This window comes from Bos taurus, chromosome 22 (assembly GCF_002263795.3).
Source record: "Bos taurus isolate L1 Dominette 01449 registration number 42190680 breed Hereford chromosome 22, ARS-UCD2.0, whole genome shotgun sequence".
NCBI lineage: Eukaryota > Metazoa > Chordata > Mammalia > Artiodactyla > Bovidae > Bos > Bos taurus.
In genome coordinates this window covers 6,190,870-6,212,307 of record NC_037349.1, presented here as the reverse complement: position 1 = coordinate 6,212,307, position 21,438 = coordinate 6,190,870, and the positions used below count along the sequence as shown (strand labels likewise).

At 51.1% G+C, this 21,438-nt stretch overlaps 1 protein-coding gene across 8 annotated transcripts in view; it reads left to right on the top strand.

Moving 5' to 3' along the window:
- OSBPL10 (oxysterol binding protein like 10) overlaps window positions 1-21,438 on the top strand; it is a 362,790-nt gene that overhangs the window by 287,783 nt on the left and 53,569 nt on the right. For 7 of the 8 annotated variants that reach the window (XM_059879973.1, XM_059879967.1, XM_059879971.1 and 4 more), the window contains exon 7: window positions 17,872-18,021. The exons of the other annotated variant lie outside the window; for it this stretch is intronic. In XM_059879973.1, coding sequence (XP_059735956.1) covers window positions 17,872-18,021 — 150 coding nt within the window. The remainder of the gene's footprint in view (window positions 1-17,871; window positions 18,022-21,438) is intronic. 8 annotated transcript variants of the gene reach the window in all.

The window sequence follows — 21,438 nt, the reverse complement described above, 5'->3', positions numbered from 1 at the left end:
GGCTTTGACCCTTCATCTCCAGCCACAGTTGATTGTTGCTGGCTTTAAGGCAGTTTCTTTAAGGGTCTTTTTTCAGAAATGTATTTATTTGACTGTACCAGATCTTCGTTGTGGCGCTCAGGATCTTTAGCTGCTGCATTTTGAACTCTTAGCTGCGGTATGTGGGATCTAGTTCCCTGACCCCTTGCATAGGAAGCACAGGGTCTTAGTCACTTGAACCACCAAAGAAGCCCCTTAAGACAGTTTTATGCAGGATACTTATCAAGTTGAAAAAAAAAAAAAACAAAACCAATAGTTTTATTTCTCAGAAAATGAAGCACATAATGTCAGAAGTTAAACATTTTTTTCTTTTTTTTTTTAGTTCTAAAGACATTGGATGGTAGCATGGTAAAATATTCAGTTAAATATCAATTTCAAATAAGGTATCATCTACCACAGGGTATTTTTAAACTCACATGAAGGATGTGTTTCATGATCATGCTTTATGAATGGGATGAAGATTTATCGTTCAGGAATAGAGCATTTATCAAACGTCTACCCAAGTGACAGGAAGCCTAGCTTTGAGAGTCATCGCAGGGCTCTGTTATGCTGGAGAAATGGAAATTCTGTGCCTCAGAATGGTCTTAAAAAGAATTAGTGTTTAAAAGAGTGTAGGTCCTACCTGAGACATTCATACCTTAAAATTCATTGTGGTCTTTTTGTGCTAAATATCATCCAGTTTTTTAAAAATGGTATTTTAGTGAAGTATAGTTGATTTACAATGTGTTAACTTCTGCTCTACAGCAAAGGGATTCAGTTACACTTACGTGTGTTATTTCTCATATTCTTCCCATTGTGGTTTATCGCAGGATATTAAATATAGTTCCCTGTGCTGTGCAGAAAGACCTTGTTTACACTTCCTGTATAGACTAGTTTGCATCTGCTAACCCCATACTCCCGACCCTTCCTACTCTCCCTCCCCTTTGGCAGCCACGAGTCTGGTTTTGTGTCTTGGGGGTCTGTTTCCATTTCACAGGTACATTCATTTGTGTGCCATATTTTAAGTTCCACATGTAAGTGATATCATATGGTATTTTGTCTTCCACTGTCTGATTTACTTGATCATCTCCAGGTCCTTCTGTGTTGCTGTGAATGGCATTATTTCATTCTTTTCTGTGGCTGAGTAATATTCCATTATATATAATACGCAGCATCTTCTGTATCCATCTTCTGGACGGAGGTTGTTTCCATGTCTTGGCTGTTGTAAATAGTGCTTCTGTGAACTCTGGGATGCATGTATCTTTTTGAAATCTGGTTTTAAACCCACAGTTCTGATCATGAATAGCTGTAACCACGCAGTTTTCTCATTCCTCTGGGATGGTTACAACTGTCTCACACGTTTCCCCTTGAAGTTTCCACTGAATGAAGCATTTGAAAGTGGGACAAGGCAGAGTATGATACTGTGATGGTTTTTAAAGTAGAAGATGTAGTAAGCCTCATTGGGATTTTATGGCAGTGGAATAATCTGAAAAAATGCACTGTTGCAATTACCCTCTTGGATCCCGAGTATCGGTTCCCATTCAGATAAAAATACAGGGAAACCTTCTTTAATAATATCTGCTATCACTGTGACTAGAAAAATAGTCTTACAAAATGCAAATTAAAAAGCAGAGAAAATGCCAGCTGTTTGAGCCAAAGTGTATTGAGTGGGATTTAGAGATTGGAGCATCACTGGAGGCTTATTGGTGCTTCCTCACTGTGGAGTTAAGAGCTGTGGTGGTTTTGTTTCTGGTTTATTCTTTTTCTCCCCCACCCCCCACCGAAACCCTAGATAGAGCCTATTTTCTCCCGGATGCTTTTCCCTAAGTTTATTAGTTTTTATAGAGATCAGGACATGATAGATATACACCGGGGACTTCTTTAAAAATGGATGGCTTTTATTTATTTGGCCTCGCTGTGCAGCATGTGGGCTCCTAGTTCCCCAACCAGGGATCGAAGCTGTGCCCCCTGCACTGGATGCACGGAGTCTCAACCCCTGGACCTCCAGGGAAGCCCCCTAGAGACTTTTTAAGAGAAGTAGAGTCTAAAATTGCCCAAGCTTCAGATCGTTTCTAAAATTTCTAGCTCGCCCACGAATGGTGTCATCCCTGATGGCCTGGACAGAGTGTTATCTTCAGAACAGTTTAATGGGCTTTGACTTTGCCATTCATGATGCGATCCCATTTTACCTGCAAAGGACAATAAATACCTCTTGCTTCGAATGACTCAGAAGCAAGTCAAAGCTATTCTGTAGTTTGTGGGACCCCCAGTTATCTCCTTTGGCTTATCATCCCCTCCCCAAATTTTCACTGTGTGTGCTGTGTGCTCAGTCACTTAATCATGTCTGACTCTTTGTGACCCCATGGACTGTAGCCCACCAGGCTCCTCTGTCCACTGGCTTTCCCAGGCAAGACTACTGGAGTGGGTTGCCATTTCCTCCTCCAGGGGATCTTCCCGACCCAGGGATCGAACCTAGTCTACTCCATTGCAGGCAGATTCTTTACCCACTGAGCCACCTGGGAAATTTTCCCTGGAGAGAACCAATTGGGAATTTTCAAGTGAGAGACAGAAATGATGAAATTGGACAGATACAGTCCTGAGTCAGAATTAAATGAACACGTGCTGTAGCCGCTGATGCTCTTCCAGTCCAAGCTTATAACTTTCTCATCCAGCTTTTGGGTCCTTGAGAAAAATTTCCAGGACCTGGTCTAATGTTGAGAAATATAATTTCCTTCTTTAACTTGTGCCTACCTGAGATTTGGGGCAAAGTTGTCCGTGTGTCCATGACTGGATCCTGTGTCCACACTGAGCTCTCAGGATTAAGTTTGGAAAGGCGTTAGAGACTGTGACACACTTCCTGCTACCGGCTTTCCTGGGGCCCAGCCCTCCAACACGCCTGCTGCTTTTCTGGGCTGGTCCTTGGAGTCCCTCTGGCCTTTCTTCATAGGAGCAGTGCTTTCCTCAAGTGCTAACGTGTGTCCAAATCACTTGGGGCCTCGGTAACCCTCAGGCTCTGCAGGGGGAAGGGTGGAAGCAAGGAGTGTTCAGGGGGTATAGAGCTTCAGTTTCACAAGACTAAAAAGTTCCAGAAATTTATTGCCCAGTAACATGAATAGAATTGATACAGCTGAACTGTACACTTAATAACAGTTAAGATGTTAAACCAGTAGTCGGATGTGTAAAGTGATTTGTCATAACTATGCAGTAAGGCCTGTACATTGCATCGTATGTAAATTCTGCTTCGATTCAAAAATAGCATCAGAACGCAAACAGAACACAAGCTCTGGGCGCCTGTCCCCAGAGTTCTGGGTTCTGAAAGTCTGGGATAGGACCCAGACTTTGCATTTCTTTCTTTCTTTCTTTTATTAAGCATTTTTGGGGGAAGGGGGCTGCGCTGGATCTCCTTTGCTACATGTGGGCTTTCTCTAGTTGCAGCAAGCAGGGGCTGCTCCCTGGTTGCCGTGTGTGGCGTCTCATCGCCAAGCACAGACCCTAGGAGCTCAGGCCTCAGCAGTTGTGGCACGCAGCTTACGTAGTTGCCCCGAGGCACGCGGGATCTCCCCGAACCAGGAACTGAACCTGCGTCCCCTGCACTGGCAGGTGGGTTCTTAACGATTGGACCACCAGGGAAGTCCCAGGCCTGGCATTTCCATCAAGTTCTGGTGATGCTGGGGCTGCAGGTTGGAGACAGTGGGTTAGGCAGGCCAGATCCCGAGCTCCCCCCCAGTCCGTCCTGCAGCCTCTCCTAGCTTTGTGTCTTTTTTCCCCATCCCTGCCTTAGAGGCTGAGCCCATGGCTGTGCATAATTTGCAGGAAAAGCTAGGTGATCCATCAGTTAGCAGCATTAAGGGTAGAGTCTGAAACAGCCACTCTGGGGGCGCCATCGAGTCTAGTCTCCTGTGTTCACTTCTGAATAGAAGTGCTTAACCTTGGCCGAATCAGAAGTCCATCATACAGCACAGAGCTCAAATCAGTAACTGTGGATACAGAAAGTCAGAATTCTGTCCTCGATGTGCGTCTGTGGTTGTGACAGAGGCAAATCAGAGAGAGTAGAACTCCTTGAAATCTGTAGTTACAGAATCATTTTCTATCGCCGCCCCCCCGCCCAAAACGCCATACATCATTCCATCACCTTTTCGTTTTGGCGGTGAAGGCCCTTGTAAAATTGTTCTTCTGTGCTTCAGTCAGCATTTCAGATTTTTTAAACGATCTGTTCTCACTGAGTTTTTTGTTGTGAAAATGTTAAGAAAAGACAGGCACGGCGGCGGTAACCTGTGAATGACCCTGGGGAGGCTTCCATGCGGGAGAGGGAAGGAGAGGAGAGAGGGACTCCTTCGGCCCCGGGATCATCAGCACCTTCGCCAGGATGCGCGTGGTCTTGCCGCAGAGAAATAACAAATGCTGGAGCCCTGGAAATGAGTTGGGAGGACGGTCACTGTAAAGCCTGCTGCAGTGACGAACATGTTTTCTTTGCACACTGACCAGTAGGGAAGCCCAAGTACTCCCAGTGAGGCTGGGCAAAGTGTGTTTCATTCGAATTAATTCCCGTATCTGCTTAGTGCTGGTGGCTGCCACGTCAAGCAGGGCAAGTCTAGGCTGGAGGAGGGTCAGGTGAGCAGCAGGAGGGGATATGAGTAAGGGGGTCTGGGGGAGGAAGGCCCCAGATGCTGGGCTTAGGGAGTAGATCATTGTCTCTGGGCAGTGGGAGACTTTAAATGGAGAAGCAGGTGTTCAGGGAAGAACCTTCTGGTGGTGCCAGACGAGTGTGAGAGGAGGGGTCTGGAGCAGGTGAGAGTCTGGGAAGAGCTGGGATTCTGTGAGATGTGCCCAAATAGGCCCTGAGTGTGATGGCAGAGGTGGGGGAGGCAGGGGGGTGTATAAGCAGGTGGTTGTTGGGGTGCTGGGGAGGTGTCCGTGAGCCTGCAGGCTCAGCCTGGGTGACGGGGAGGATGGTGAGTGAAGCAGGAAAGGTGGGGGGCCCTTGAGTTGCGTGTGGGCCTGAGAGGGGAGAAGAAATGCTAACGGCTCTTTCCCAATTGAGTGATGCCATGTCTGAGTTCTTAAGTTCTCCTCTGCCGTCCCTGGTTGACTAAAATAATGCCACCTGCAGGCATTGGGACCAGAGTGGCCGCTGGTTCCATCTGCTGCCTCCAGGGCCCGCTGCTTCCTTCCTTCCGAACTGCCTGCCGCCGCCTTACTGCTCCCCACGGCTCCGGCAAGAGCTCCTGTTGACCCCACAGCTGGGAACGCAGCCCAGCCCCAGTCCACGCAGGTCCAGGGGAGCCCAGGCCATGTCCTGGACCGTCTGCCTCTCTCCTGTGCCTCCCACGGAGCCTGACGGGTCTGTCTGGATAAGGGAAGGGGCGGGGCATCCTCCGGCACCCCCACTGCTCTCCACGCTCCCTCACGCTGGGCCGCGGCTGCAGGAAGCTTCTAGAGTGGTTCTCAGTGCCCATCGGCCCTGTGACAGTCACACTGCTGCTTAAACAGGCCATCTCCCCGGGGCCTGGGGTGTGTTCATCAGCCTCTTAGAGATCTTCAGTAGTTGCTCACCTCCAAAGGGGCCAAGCCAAGTGTATCTATTCCTTCAAGGAGTATGTCAGCGTCAGTGTGTGTGTCCTGACTTTGTTGATAGTGTGAATAAAACACAGCCTGGTTCCCGAGAGCAGGCCTTCTCTGTGGGGAGGTGTGATCTGTCGGTATGGGATGTGATCTGTGCTGGAAGTTGGAGCAGAGCTTGGGGGAGGGGGAGGCGGAGAGGACCACGAGGCTGTCACTCAGGTCAGGTGATGCTCGAGTGAGTCCTGAGGGAAGGGAGGGGGGGAGTCAGGCAGGATTTGGGGCGGGGCTGGAGGTTGGTAACAGCAGGTGCAAAGGCCCTGGGGTAGGTGTGCACTGCACGTGCCCAAGGAGCAGGAGGTGGATGGTGGGGCCCGAGGAGGGTGCAGGAGGGGTGTGCTGGGAAGGAAGGGGAGAGAAGCAGGGGGGCCTTGTGGGCTTCAGGGAGGATTTTAATGTAGAAGGAAGCGGGGAGGGTTTTGAGCACTGGAGTCAGAGGATCTGCCTTATGACAGAAGATGCCTTCTGGCTGCCGAGAGGAGACAGAGCCATGAGGGTGGGGGCCCCAGAGACTGGCCGGAACGGGGGTGCAGTAAGTAAGTGAGGGTTCACGGTGGCCGGTGGCAGGGCGTGGAGGCTGTAAGAGCAGTCAGCACTGAGATGCAGCTTGTAGGGTTTGCTGGGGCGAGCGGTGTGGGGGGAACATGAGTAAGCGTGGGCTCAGGGGTGCTGCTGAGGCTTTCGGCTGAGAGCCTGGGAAAGCAAAGTTGCCACGTTCTGAGCCAAAGAGGGGCACAGTTTGGAGGTGGGAGCTGAAAGGTGTGTTTTGGACGTGATATGTTGAGATCCTGTTAGTATGCTCGTTCTCTATTGCTGCTGTAACAAACTGGCACAGACTCATTGGTTTAAAACAATGTAAACGGGTCACCTTGTAGTTCCATAGGTCAGAAGTCCCAGACAGGTCTCATGGAGCTAAAACCAAGCATTTTTTCTGATAGTTGTAGGGGAAACTCAGTTTCTTTCTTTGGCCATATCGCTTTCAGGATCTTAGTTCCCCCGTCAAGGACTGGACATAGGCTGTGCAGTAAGAGCACCGAGTCCTGACCACTGGAAAGGCAAAGTGTTAGTCGCTCAGTGTCCAACTCTTTGCGACCCCATGGACTGCAGCCCACCAGGCTCCTCTGTCCGTGGGATTCTCCAGGCAAGAATACTGGAGTGGGTTGCTGTGTCCTCCTCCAGGGGGTCTTTCCGACCCAGGGATTGAACCCGGGTCTCCTGCATAGCGGGAAGACTCTACCATCTGAGCCACCAGGGGAGCCACACCCTAAGTACTGGGCCACGGGGGAGTTCCAGAGACTCAGTCCCCTCGGCTCTTCCAGCTGTGAGAGGCTGCCTGTTGCCCTTGGCTCGTGGCCCCATTCCCCCATCCACAGAGCCACCAGTGCTATTTCTCTCTGACCCGTTCTCCTGGGGACACCTCCTTCTGACCACAGCCAGTTGAAAGAGTCTTGCATTTTAGGGATAATACGATTCTGTTGGATCCATCTGGATATCCCAGGACCAGCACCCTGATTCCAGGCTTTCATCGCATTTGTAAAGCCTCTTTCTCATGTGAAGTACCATATTCACAGGTTCCAGGGTGAGGGCTTGGACGAGTCTAAAAGTCCATGGTTTTGCCTAATTGCTCAGGCGGGTATGGACAGGCCTTTGGACACACGAGGCTGGAGGTCAGGGGAGAAGGCTGATCTGAGATGTATGTTTAGAAGCCATCAGTGTACAAATGGTTTTAAAGCCAGTCAGTCACATGGGCTCTCCCAGTCGAGGTGTAAGGTCAAAGCCATGGATCATCTGGGTTCAGCCAGACCTCCCTAACCGCTGTGTCTCTCCTGTTGGAAGGGCCCCTTCTTTCTCTGCTGCCCTAAAGCATTGCTTCTTGGCGAGACTCGGCCCAGAGTCTGGCAGCGCACAAGTCACCTTCCTCCTGGCCTTGTCTGACTTGGCATCACGTGTCTTTTATTTTTTTAATTGTCATTTTAAAATGACACCTTTATTGAGATCATTCACAGGCCAGGTCAGCCCACCCATTTCAAGTGTGTTTCAGGATGCTCCCAGCACCACAGTCAGCATTAGGATATTGTCATCACCTCATAAAGGACCTTAGCTCCTAGCTGTCACCCCCAGATCCCCCCAGCCCCCACCAACCACTAATCTACTTCCTGTCCCTATAGACTGACCTGTTCTGGGCATCTCACATGAGCGAGATTATAGCATTGGTAATCTTCTGTGATTGGCTGGCCTTTTCAATTTAAATCTGGATTTTGTCCGTGCAGGCTCTACTTTTTCCGATTTTTCTTTAGTTTTCTTCATTCAGTGCTTACAGGTTGTTTTTTTGTGTGTTTTTTTTTAACTGAGCACTTGTTACAAAACCAGCCTCTGTGCTGCGATTCTAGAATTGGAAACCCAAGGTACACAGTCTCCTGTCCTCAGGGAGCTCTGAGCTGGGTGTGCTGACAGCCTCAGTCTCCCCTCCTGAACTCCCAGCTGACTTTGCTGATGGATCAGGGCCTTCATCCTCCTGCAACCTGGAAGAGGCTTCGAATTCACATTGACCCAGAGCCCTAAGCAGCCAGCCCGAATCATCAGTATTCCTTGTACCAAAAGAGTCCTGGCAGTCCTGCTCTGACGGGAAAGCAGATAGATGTGCTGTTGCATAAACACGGTAGGCAAAGGGACTTCCCGGGCGGTCCAGTGGTTAAGACTCCACACTCCCAATGCAGGACGTGAGTTCGAGCCCTGGTGAGGGAACTAATGTCCCACATGCCCCGAGGCATGGCCAAGAGATAAGTAAACTTTCTGATAACAAACTATTAATATATATCATCCTTTTTAAAAAAAAAAGCACACTTAGCAATCAAGCCTCCCATGGTACTTAGAAATTATGGTGCTCATAAGTATTGAAAAAAAAATGCAATTGGGTAAGTGCCAAATTGGGCACAGACATGGTGCTCATGGAGTCCTGATTAGGATAGAGGCACTGCCTCCACCCCCATGAAGCGCAGCTGAACTAAGGTCTCGAATGATGCGTTGAAACTTGCCACTCCCACCCAGGGCTGGAGGAGAAGGGTCTCCTGCAGACCCCACTTGTAGGATGCAGGGCCTGTACCTGAATATCCTTCTGTCTTCAGTATCTCAGGTGATGATCATGCGCATTTGAGGAGACGGGTGTGGTGGTAACTCATTCAAGTCTGGTACCTGCTTATCCCTCAGCACTCCCTAAGGGTGGGAGGTCTTTTTTGTCTTAAACCACCACTTTTCTCTTTTACCAGAGTCCAGAAAGGCTAGGATGGAACTCAGGGAGTTTCTTCCCCACCTTTTCTGAGTAGCGTTGGACAGCAGCCGCCCACTCCCATCACTCCCCACAGACCACAGCCGGACCCTGGGGCCTGGGATGGCCTTCGCGTTGAGTCTCTGTCCTGGCTGCCGTGCTGTTTGTCCCATGCGATGCCCGGATCTTCCCGGGATCCTCGGCTGAGATTTGCGAGGGGGATTCCTATGCATCCCTTCCTGCTGCAGCCCTAGGTCTGGGAACTGATGCTGCCTCTGGTGCTTCAGGGGCCTGGATCTTTGTGGCCCCCAAGTCCTCAGCTGGGGAGGGCCTGGGACAGAATGTGGGCGGCATCCTGCAGCTTCCAGAAGGGTGCTGCTAGGATGGGAATGAGCCCAAGTGGGGGTGGCGGGCGCTTCAGCTGTGGCTTCCAGGTCCCTGCACCAAGGGCCCCCACGTCCCCGGCGAGGGTGCCTCGACCTCAGGAGAGCAGCGGGCTTTTGCTCAGCGTTCCCTCTGCACCGATGCCCCATCTTCCCTGAGCCTCTCCGCGGCGTCCCCCTCCCCAGGGATGGGTGGTACCATCTCCGTCTCACAGGTGAGGAGACGGCCTGCCAGGTGGAGGGCGGCAGGTTCAGGATTTACATCCAGGGCGTGTCTGCAGCCACCGCTCAGAGTTCTCCCCGGATGCCTGGCTGCCCCACAGAGCTGCGATGATGTGTCCTCTTTCTTGCCTTCTCGTGACCTTCATCCCATCTTCAGGGGCTTCCTGTGAGTTGGGAAGCGTGACCTGTGCTTCCAGCACCGTCCGAGGACCAGGGTGTGGTAGGCACGCCCTCACCCCGCAGAACTTCGTGGAGCCCTCGCCCAGCTGTGAATTCAGGCTGGAAAGGGCCGGACTTTTGCAGAAAAGGTCACAAAGCCCCGGACACAGCCCTGGCCCTTAGCCTGACACACTGCGTTTGCGCCCTCATCTCGCTTCCGGGTGCCTGCATGCCTGGGCCGGGCCGCTGACCTGCTTCCCAAGCCTCAACTGCAGCATAGTCATTCCCGCTTCATTCGCTGCTGCCGCTTCCCCTGCTGCCCTTTCTCCAAGTTTCCTTTGCTCCTTCGCAATTCCTTTCTTTTAAGATGGTTTCCAAGCAGACACGCAGACATGGAAAAGGGCTTGGCCATGCTCCCCCCTCGAATGCCTCCCCCGTGTGTCTTGAAAGGAATGCCTTTACAATCCTCCCGGTGTGCTGTTCCTGATGAGGAATGCCTGCCCCGCCTCTCCAGCTCCCTCTCCCCAGCAGCAATCTCCTCTTATCTTCCGGGGTGTGTTTGATGTACAATTAACCTTTCTGCAGGTCGGCCCCTTTGCTCACGACGAGCATCTGTCCTTCCAGTCTATGAGAGCCAAGTGTGGGAAGTGTGTGTGTATGTGTGGGTAGCGCCAGAGAGCCATCGCGGCCGCTGGGAGGCAGCAGAGAAGGATTGTGACATCAGCGGCACCCAGCTCAGCCTCCCCCAGGCGTGGACATGCTTGTACTTGCACCTGTCCAAGCTAGGAGCCGACTCCTCCATCAGGTCTTCCCTGATTGTGGCCTCGTACAGACCTCCAAATGGCCAGATAAGGTCCTCCAGCTGCAGGGGCGGCCTCTGAGGCACAGTTGGTCGCCTGAGGCCACCGCGGCTCCGAACAGAGGACGGTACGTGTGAGGAGCCTCTGGCAGCCACCCTGCGTCTGGGCCGAGGGGCATCAGCCGGACCTGACACCACCCAAAGACCTGCGCCTGTCAGCAGCCCTCTGTCATGACTTCTGACCGGAGACGAGCATCCATCCTTCGAGCGAGAACCCTCCCACCCAGCCAGGATGGCCTCCTTTTGGGGAATTAGAGACAGGCGCAAGAGAGAGTCTTCTGGAGGAGAAACCCCGCATGCACTGAGCGTGGGGAGAACAGTAGGTCCCCGCGGTTGCCACCGCGTGTTCAGAGGACAAGCATCACATCCATGTCTGTCCTCGGGGAGTAATTGTTCCGGGCGTGTGGTAGCGAGGGCTGTGCCCTCGATTGTCCCACGGTACATGGTTACCACTGGGGAGTGAGGGCGGACGTGGCCAGTGGAATTCGCTGCACAGCCGGCCGGCCGTGGGGGCCCTGGGCTCTGCCAGTGCTGCTGATTGGATCCCCAAGTTGGACTGGGACTTTGGATCCCTCTGTGCCAATCCTTGTGACCTCGGGCTGTTAGATGGGGCTTCTTAGGGTGCCAGATGACACTGATGTGTTGATGCGCTCTGAGGATAGAGTACTGGTTGTGACCACTTGGTTACATACACTGTAAATACCAAGATGGAGAAAAAATGACCAGAGACTGAAGAGGCGGTAACACCATCATCAGTAGAACCAAAACAGAGTTGGTTTGGTGGTTGTTCCCTGGGCACTTGTACCTCTTAGACACCCGGATCCTCTTGCTCTTCTGGAATTCGCCGTGCTCCCTGTTTTGTTCCCTTCGTCTGTCTCCATTCACCCGCCCTCCCAGTCTGGGAGGCCCTCAGCGCTGGCCCCCCTCAGCGCTCTCCATGTTTCAGCTTCACATTCCTGTTTTTTCTAAAACCTCTCATTTTGGGAAGACCACCTTCTCTTGACTTGTATCCCTTAGTGAGCAAAAGCTGGCTCGCCCTGGTGGCTGTGATCGCATGCCGTTGCATGTTCTGTGTAGCTGTGACCTTGAGAAGCACGTGGCATATGAGGCCACATCATTTCCCAGTTACTCCTCTGCCCGCTACCGTGCTCATGACATGGAGGGCATCTGAGGGTGGTGACGCTTGGGGTCCTCTTCCCTGCCACCCACCTCTTGGTGGCCCTCAGAATACCAGACAGTGTTCTTGGCACGGCTAGGTCCCCCCTTTTCCTGTAAAGACAATATCTGGGCTACGTCTAGCTCTCGCATTCAGTGTCAAGGTTTTTGGGTTGACTCAGCCCACCCATACCTCCATGCCGAGATACCAGCACGCAGGGAGAGATGCCAGACTTTTGAAAAACGATTGAGCTGCAGCATGTTCGCTGCTGGAAGAGAAGTTGACGTTCATTTTCTTGCTGGCTTTCTGTCTTGATCTGGTAGACTTTTGGGGAAAGTTGCAGCTCAGTAGAGCTCAGTGGGTTCTGTCGTTCTGTTGAAGATGTAGTCCAGTTAAAAATACCTCTTGTCAGGATGCTTGTTTTTCTGGCAAAAGTTGGCTGCCGGCATCCATCTGATCCTTACTGGAGGAAACCCTTCAGACCTGCATGGCTGTATTTCCAGGCTCCATGGGGAGCTGCTCCCTGCCCAGCAGTGAAACGACTTCTTGGAAGGCTGGGTAGGGCACAGGCCTCTCTCTAAGGCCTTGAGGTGAAGGTTCAGCCCTTTGATTTAAGTCACTGGGTTAAAGCGGACATTAGTAGTAGATCCAGCTGCTTGTATTGGCCCCAGGCCTCAGTCCAGACAGCAGGGGAGATCACCGTGAAGAAAGAGGAGGGGAAGATAGAAATGAGGCTGGGAAGAGGGTGGGTTTGGGGAGCGTGGCGCGGAGTGAGGCCTCCGATAGGGAACTGCATGGACTCTGAAGATAAATGTCTGTTTCCTGGTTGGTTTTTTCCCTGGAACTGACTCCAACTGTAATTACATCACACGTGTGTATTGAATAAAAGAGATTGGAATTTCAGTCTTGCTTGGAATTTGCATTTGTATGAAGGAGTGGAGATTTTTGTGAAAAGGATGAGACACCAGCCAAGTTCAATGTGTCTGAGACACCAGTGCTCCCCTTGACAGGGCAGCGGGACCCACATGGATCTAACACGAGTTGCGATGTTGCTTCTGGCTTTGGACTCCAAAGTGGGGATGAGCTTCTCCCTCTCTGATGAGGCGTAGAGATCGGTAATGAGGCAGGGGCGTGTCTGGTGCTCGGACCGTCTCCTGTTCAACCACTTCTCAGCCTGAGAGCCCAGCTCACTTCCATGACCCTTCAGACCTTGAGAGGCCTGAGGTCATTCTAGGCAGACCCACTCTATAAAATGCCGTCCCTCCCCGATTTGAGTGTGAAATGTCAAAGGTGACAGATTTTTTTTTTTAAGATTTTTGTTTTGGACCATTTTTAAAGTCTTTATTCAATTTGTTATAACGCTGCTTCTGTTTTATGTTTTGTTTTGTTTTTTGGCTGCAAGATCTTAGCTCCCCAACCAGGGATCGAACCCTCGCCCCCTGCATTGGAAGAGGGAGTCTAAACCACTGGACGGCCAGGAAAGTCCCATAGCAGTAGATACCTCATTGAATGTCCTTAAGAGCCCTTGCCCTGGGGGCCACGTCACTGCTGAGCCACCAGGGGGCGCCAGCTGCCTGTCGGCCTTTTCCTGGCCCTCCGCTTGTCCGTCCTCCCTTTTGCTAGCAACGCAGGAGTCACTGGCTTGTTGTAGCACCACACTCTGCGGTGCTCATGTGGTAGAAATCCTGAGTCATAATTTTTGTTTTTACTAAAAGCTTCATTTTCCCAAAGTCTGCTTTTCTTTACAGCATATCCTAATTCCATTATATCTTCAAGTTTGCAGACCTTTTTACTGCCCAGCTGGCTCATTTGCAGAGCTCTCCAGGGGATGGGGGAGGGGGATTTGAAGATGCTTCTTGATCAGGTCTTAGGAATTTTCTCAGTGTTATAAAGCCGTTTTTTTTCCTTTCAGTTTTCTTCTGAGGTGGAGAAACACTGTTCAGCCACCTCTGATCCCCTGGGGAGAGGAGCAGACCTCGATGAGCGGGCGGGGGAGGATGCGACCAGCACGTGGGCCTGACTGTGGAAACGAGATTGGATCTGCTGACCGTTACCGCTGTTGTGGATTTCATGTTAGAGCAGGAGAATCTGCAAGCCCTTGACCTTGAAAAGGGAGGTTTTCTGCCTTTAAAACTCCATCAAAGCTGGTTCTTCGAATTCTCCATTTTTCAGAGACCCTGCTAACTGTGGGTGCTTTGCAGGTGCCCACAAATTGGTGTTCACACGGCCAGTTGACCTTCAGGCTGATGTGCCCTGTTGGAGACGTCTACTCTCCATCTACGCATGCCTGTATTGTTTTATTTTTCTAATAATTGCTACTTTTTAATTTACTTTTATTTATTTTTGGCTGTTCTGGGTCTTTGTGGCTGTGAGTGGGCTTTCTCTAGTTGCAGCAAACCGAGGCAGTGCACAGGCCTCTCATTGCTGGGGCTTCCCTTGTGGTAGAGCGCAGGCTCTAGGCATTCAGGCTTCAGTAGTTGCAACATGTGGGCTTAGCTGCCCTGATGCATGTGGGATCTTCCTGGACCAGGGATTGAACCCATGTCCCCTGTATTGGCAGGCAGATTCTTATCTGCCGGGCCACAGGGGAAGTCCCACACATCCCCATTTTGAGACCCACACAAAAAGTGGTCTCACTTTCTGCATACGAATTGAGTTCCAGTTTGGGTGGAATTGGAGGAGGGATGGTTCTCTAATATGTTCACAGACAAAGTGATGAATGAAACCAGCTTTAAAAAATAAAAAAAACTTGATTATTTATTCAAGGTCTGGTAGGAGACTCTTTTGCAGTTTCTCAGAAGCTGGAAGAAACAGGAATATTACTGGATCCTTGTTTAAGCTTAGGGCACAGTTTGCTAAGGATCTGTGCCAGTGAGGGGATGTGTGTCAGACTCCCCGCGGCCTTTCTTCCCTTGACGGGACTTCAGGGCCCCCAGGAGTTCTGGCCACCAGTCACCCTGGAGTGAGTCAGCTTCTGGGCCTGTGCACCGGCCTGCTTTCTCTTTGCTGGAGCCAGTGTCCCTGGTGGTATCATGAGACACGGGAAATGTGACGTTGATTGGAGTGGGACGAGCTGGAGAGGCTTGCGTGCACAGTAATGTCTGTTTGCTGTGGCAGGATCTCACAGAAGGCTTCTTGGCTCCTTGGAAATCAGGGACCGGCTGGGTTTAGTTTTCAAGGGAGGCAGACAGCAGGAGACGTGTGGTCTGGGTGGTCTGTAAGCACCTCCCTGAGAGTGGCTACGGATGGGAGGGGTGGAGAGTTCCCCATGCACTGGCCTATAGGCAGATGGAAAAAATCACAGTTTCAGAAAAAAGAAGCCTTCTTCACTTCGCAAAGCTGACTTGAGCTATTGATTTGTTTACCTCGCACTCAGTACTTTGCGAGAGCAACTCATTTCAGGAGGAACAGTTAGTTGCACTCCAAATGGAGCTCCCTTTCTTTTTGAATTTCTGTTTTGGAGAACAGTTGATGAGCGATGCTGTGTTCCTTTCGGGTGCCCAGCAGTGATGCAGTTGTACACCTACAGGTATCTGTTCTTCTTCAGGGTCTTTTCCCATGGCGCTCCCTTTCTTGCTGAGATGTGCAGGGACCTTGAAAGCCACGCCTGCCTTCTCCAGTGCAGGCTGGTAACCTGATTTGCTTTCTGTTTTAACAAGTTATTTAAATGTTCTTGGTCGTGCCAGGTCTTCGTTGTGTGAGGTCTTTACTTGTGGCACCTGGGCTCTCAGTTGCAGGGTGTGGGCTGAACCTGGGCCCCCTGCATGGGGATTGCAGAGAATAGCCACTGGACCACCAGGAAAGTCCCACAGTTGCTTTCGATTGTGCTTTCTCCTCCTGACACAGATGCCAGGTGTTGCCCTCTCCTGCCCCCCCTGCCCCGGGTGGAGGGCAGTCTGCTAATCCTTCCTGCCTGTCAGATCGCTGCAGAGGAGGCAGCAGCTGCGTCACCGAGGCACGGGCTTTGCTGGTGGCTCAGAGGTAAAAGAATCTGCCTGCCAGGGCAGGAGATGCGGATTCAATCCCGGGGTTGGGAAGATCCCCTGGAGAAGGGAATGGCTACCCACTCCAGTCTTCTTGCCTGGAGAACCGCATGGACAGAGGAGTCTGGCAGGCTCTACAGTCTGTGGGGTTGCAAAGAGTCAGACACGACTGAGAGACTAACACTTTTCGCCTTCGCATTGAAGGGTGGGTGTCTGAGCTTTCTGGCTTCAGTGGCACCTGATTGGAGATGCAAACTCACAGAGCACAGAGGCAGCCACCCTTTAAAATTCCCCTAAAATGCTGAGGAGAGGAACGAGGAGAGTGAGGAGGACAGGTGCGTGGGAGGGTGGCCCTGACTTAGCCCATCGGGTGCAGAAGCGCAGCGGCCTTGATCTCCACGGGCGCTGCGGCGGAGGAGCTGAAGCTGGAGGAGAGACACGGCCACCGGGCGCTGGGCTCCTGTCCGCCTGCCCCTGGCTTCCCAGCACGGCCCCAGACTCCGCTCAGGTCCGTCCACTGGATCACGATGGGGGGACAGAGGCCCTCGGTTGTTTCAGTATATCCAGCAAAGCACCTTTCCGGTGATGTCACGTAAGACACGTGGCGTGAGTCTGGGGAACCAGGCAGACGATGGAAACGCGAGTCTTGGCTGGAGGACAGCCCCGTGGACTTGGGAATAATTTGAGAAATATGTCTAAGGAAGACGTCTATTTCAATTGAAGTCTTCCTCTTACTTTTTTTTTTTTTAATTTTATTTTATTTTTAAACTTTACATAATTGTATTAGTTTTGCCAAATATCAAAATGAATCCATCACAGGTATACATGTGCTCTGTGTGTATTTGGCTGCATCATCGAGATCTTTGTGGCCCACGCCCTCTCCAGCTGTGGCCTGGGCTTCAGCAGTTGTGGCACACGGGCTTAGTTGCTCCACGGCACGTGGGATCTTAGTTCCCCCACCAGGGATCGAACCCGAGACTCACTCTGTTGCAAGGTGGGTTCATAACCACTGGACCATCAGGGAAGTCCCTCAATTGAAATTTTAAAAACTGCTACCCCAGTGGGAAAAATACCTTATTTCCTCTGGCGCGTTGGGGAGGAACAGCCAGCATGTGTGTGTGAAGCCCGATGATTATCAACACCGTGATAGTCAAGTAACTTGTGTGTATCGGAAATAGATGCCATGGTTCTGTCTCCTGAGGTTGAAAATTGTTAGTTTTTGTGTGGATATTTGGACAAGTCTGTATCCTTTTATATGAAAACGTTCAAGCTCCTGTGTTTCTGTATTTTAAGTTCATTGTGTCTGACCTGTCAACAGAAATTAGAAACAATTACAACATGTTTTGTGTGGAGTGCTTTTGCTGATAGAGAAACAAGTACTTTGAGAACATAAATGAGGAATGGTGAATAAAATGGTGGTTTCTTTCAAGAGAAGAGTTCTTTGGCACTTAGGTATCAGAAAATTTTGCTCTTAGCTACTTCCCTGGCACATTGTATTAACTTGCCTGCTTTCTGTGTAATTTGGAAAATGGGAATCAAGCAACTGAATGAATAAAACTTGCATCAAGGAAAGCATAGGGTCTGTTGGTGGATTGAAGCTTAGCATTGTTGTTCCATTTCAGGCTTTTTCTTTACGTTTTCATTTTTGTTTCCCTGCCTAAATGAATGCCAACAACTGAGCCTTTTTCGGTCACACTTGCCATCTTGATATTAACTAATGGGAGTAGAAATAATTTCAGAGTAAATTTTCACATAAATAAGGGTAATGTCAATTTCAGAAGCGTCTGATGTTTGCTGATAAACAGAAATTTGCATTACTTATAGTGTAAATTTACATTAGCTGTGGTGGGTTGTACAAGTTAACAGGAGAACATCATTTGGGAATAGTGCAGATGAATGGATGCATGCTGGTATGTTACAGTTATTAATAGTTTCTTGGGGGGCAGGAAGCTTTTTGTCAGGGGAAGTGCTTAGGTCAGAATGTTCACTTACTGATGAGGGGGGGAAGATGAGCGAGTTCCTGCAGCGCTTGCAGGCGGGACCTGCACCCCAAAGATCGTCTTCACCCCACAGCCAGGAGCACCAGCTGGTGAGGTTCTTTCTGGGCGAGCCTGGGCTCTCTGCCCTTTTGCCAAAGAACATGGGTGCGGTGCTGTGCCTCCCTTCTCGGGACCAGCTGGTGATTTTTATTGATGATCTTGTTTTAGCCAAATTCAGGCCCTGAATTGGTTTTGTCCGAAGATGAGAAAAGCGACACTGAAGATCAGGAAGAGACAGAACTGGGCGTCATGGAGGACCAGCGCAGTGTGATCCTGCACCTCATTTCTCAGCTCAAACTTGGGATGGATCTGACCAAGGTAGGAGGGCGTGTCCCCAGGGACTTGTGGCTGGTCGTCTGGGCGCTGTGTTTCCCTCCCAGGCTTCCCTGTCAAGCATGGATGCCCCAGGGATGATTGGAAAGGCTTTTTTTGTTTGTTTGTTTGACTGTGTCACACAGCATGTGGGATCTTAGTTCCCTCATCAGGGATTGAACCTAAGCCCCTGCAGTGGAAGCATGGAGCTTAACCACTGGGTCACCCGGAAAGTCCCTGGAAAGGATATTTCATGCGGACACCCATCCCAAGGGTGAGAGCCTGGCCTTTGCATCTCTGGAGGAGCTGAGATGCTCCAAGGGTGGGGAGAGCACACGAGATGATGAGGAAAGTTCCAGATGGGATTTGTCTCCCACTGTGTCCTTGAGAGGATGAAAGGTGACCTAGAGAGATGCACGTGGCACATTAGCCACAGAAAACAGGAGGAAGGAGACGGTGGGGGTGGGAGTGAGCCTGGCCCCTGGCACCTCCTCCCGGGCACCTGGCCACCTGCTGCTGCCGCCTGTTGCTGGCCTTCACCCTGCTGGTGACCAGACCTCAGTGCCCACGTGGAGAGCTGTGTGCTGCTGGTTGGTGGACATACAGAAACTCCCGCTGGTGTGCACTCATCCTGGGAAACTGTTGACAGGACTCAGCATCCTCACGGTGATGCCCAGGAGAGGGCCCATGTGGAGGCTCCCCCCACTCTGGGCAGTGTCTTTGTTCTGGAGGCGAGAGGAAAGGCCGCCGTGCTTGCCGCTGAGAGGTGAGGGTGGGCATCAGTGGCCTTGTGGGTTGTGCGAGGTGCCTGGACTTGACTGCCTAACCTGCCTTGGGTTCCCTTGCCTTGTCCTGATTCTGATGCTGGAAGCTCAGCCTCTGTGCACCAGGGCCAAAAGGAATCTCAGAGACAGAGTTTTGGGTGACGTAGAGAAGAACAGCTTTATTCCTTTGTCAGGCAAAGGGGGACACAGCAGTCTAATGCCCTCAAGTCTGTGTGCCCCAACCCAGGAGGATTTGGTGAGGAGCTGTAGAGCAGCGGCTCAAGGGTGGAGCTGCTGCTGAGGCTCAGGGTGCGTGCAGGGCCTGTACTCCTTTAGTCTGGCCCAGGTGATCTCCTCTCGAATGGGTTTGATCCATCTTACATTTGTCTATCCATCTTGTATATAACATTGTTTATCCACCTTATGTATAATAGTTTGCATCTGCTAATCCCAAACTGCAACGACGACCCAGATTAGGGCTTGAACCCAAGGTCTTTTAATTGAGATCGCACACCTGGTCTCAGGGTTTAATGAAACTCAGGTTCTTGATATCTTATCACAGAAAGAATTCAGTGAGAGACAAAGTGATAGGTAAGAAGTGGATTAATTTAGAGAGAAGTACACCCTACTGACAGAGTGTGGGCCCTCTCAGAAGGCGAGAGAGGCCCCAAATATGGCATCTTTAGTTTTTATAGGCTAGGTAATCTTATAGGCTAATGAGCAGGAGAATCACTACAGCTGTTTTGAGGGAGGGGCGGGAATTCCCAGGCCTTGGGCCACTGCCCGCTGTTTGGTGTTTGACGGGCAGCCTCGGAACTGCCCTGGCGCGGGTGGCGGTGCCGTTTCTTTCGCTGCGTTGCGCCGAGCCCGTGCTGAGGCGCGCGGGCTGGCGGAAGTCCACTCGCCCGCCATCTTGAACTAGCTTGTTCTAGCCAGTTGTTGTCGCGTCCTGTGGCGGTGTCCTTCTTTCAAAGGTTCTGCCTCCCCCTTCCCTTTTGTTTCAGACCTCACCCTCTGTCCCTTCCCCATCCTCCCCTTCCCTTGGCAACCACACTTCTGTTCTCTGTGTCTCTGATTCTGGTTTTGTTTCGTTGATGTGCTCACTTGTGCCGTAATTTAGATTCCGCCTGTGTGTGATATCGCATGGTACTTGTCTGTCTCTGACTGCCTCACTTCGCTGAGTGTGGTCATCTCTGTGTCCACCCATGTTCCTGCAGATGGCATTGTTCTTTATTAGTGGCTGAGTAATATTCCATTTTATGTATGCACCTCATTTCTTTATCCACTCATCTGTTGATGGGCATTTAGGTTGCTTCCATGTCCTGGCTGCTGTCACTAGCACTGCAGTGAACACTGGGGTGCGTGTATCTTTTCACATTATGGTTTTATCTGGGTATATGCCCAGTACTGGGATTCCTGGATCATATGGTAGTTCTGTTGTTAGTTTTTTTTTTTTTTTTTTTGAGGAATCTCCATTTTGGTTTTCACAGTAGCTACAAATTGGCATCACTGACTCCATGGACGTGAGTCTGGGTGAACTCCAGGAGTTGATGGACAGGGAGGCCTGGCGTGCTGTGATTCATGGGGTCGCAAAGAGTCGGACACGATGGAGCGACTGAACTGAACTGACATCAAATTATATTCCCACCATCAGTGTATGAGGGTTCCCTTTTCTCCACACCCTGTCCAGCATCTATTGTTTGTAGATCAAATCGTTCCTGTTGTCTCTTCGCCTCTTCTCAGCTCTTGACTGTGTTATTCAGTGACGCTTGTGCTAAACTGGCTGTGGATGAACTTGGCCTGAATGGCACTTGGTCCAGGGAGCGGGCACCCTGGAGAGGGAAGATTCCTCCATTCAAGAATGAAGCTCTGGTCTCTCCATAAAATAAGTGCATGGCTCTGTCTTTGCAGAGATGGCCAGTGCTGCCACATTCACAGGTCAGCTGCCTCACCAGGCCTTTAGGGCTGCATTTTGCAGTTTCCTGGACATGTGACTGGTGGGGACGTACAGCACCCCATGCTCAGAAGCACCCCAGGCTTGGTTACTACTCTGCTGTTGCTGACTTGACTTGCATTTTCATTTTTCACCGGGCCCTTTCACTGGTCCTGCTTCGAAAAGCACCTTTGCCTGCCCTCCTTTCTCGGTTGTGGTTCCAGAAGCCTAAGTTTCTGGTAAATTCCTCCGCTGAATAATCTGCTGTACTTCCACAAACTGTGGGTAGCCCAGGAAGGAAAATACAGGAAAAGAAGGGGCCGTAGAAGATGGAGGTCACAGAAGGGCACTTTGACAAAGGGACATGTAGGTGGAGCCAGAAGAACAAGTGGACAGGAGTGGGAGGAACGAGAGGAAGGGTGTTCTGGCGGAGGGAAGAGCATGGGCAAAGCCAGAGAGTTCTGTACGGTGGTGGGGTGTGCGAGGAGTGCGTACTAGTGGGCCCGGAGGAGCCTCGAGTCTGGAGGGGTCAGATCTGCAGAGCCCTGTGGGCCGCTGAAGGAGGGTAGATTTGATCCTGAGGGACGTAGGAAACCTCTGGAGCGCTTGGAGCAGCTGGGAAACGTGTTCAGAGCCACTGTCCTGCCAAATCATGGGCTCCAGGGAGGCGGGCCCCAGGGTGCAAGGTTGAGCTTGGTTTATGATTATTTTTCCCTTGTTTCCAGG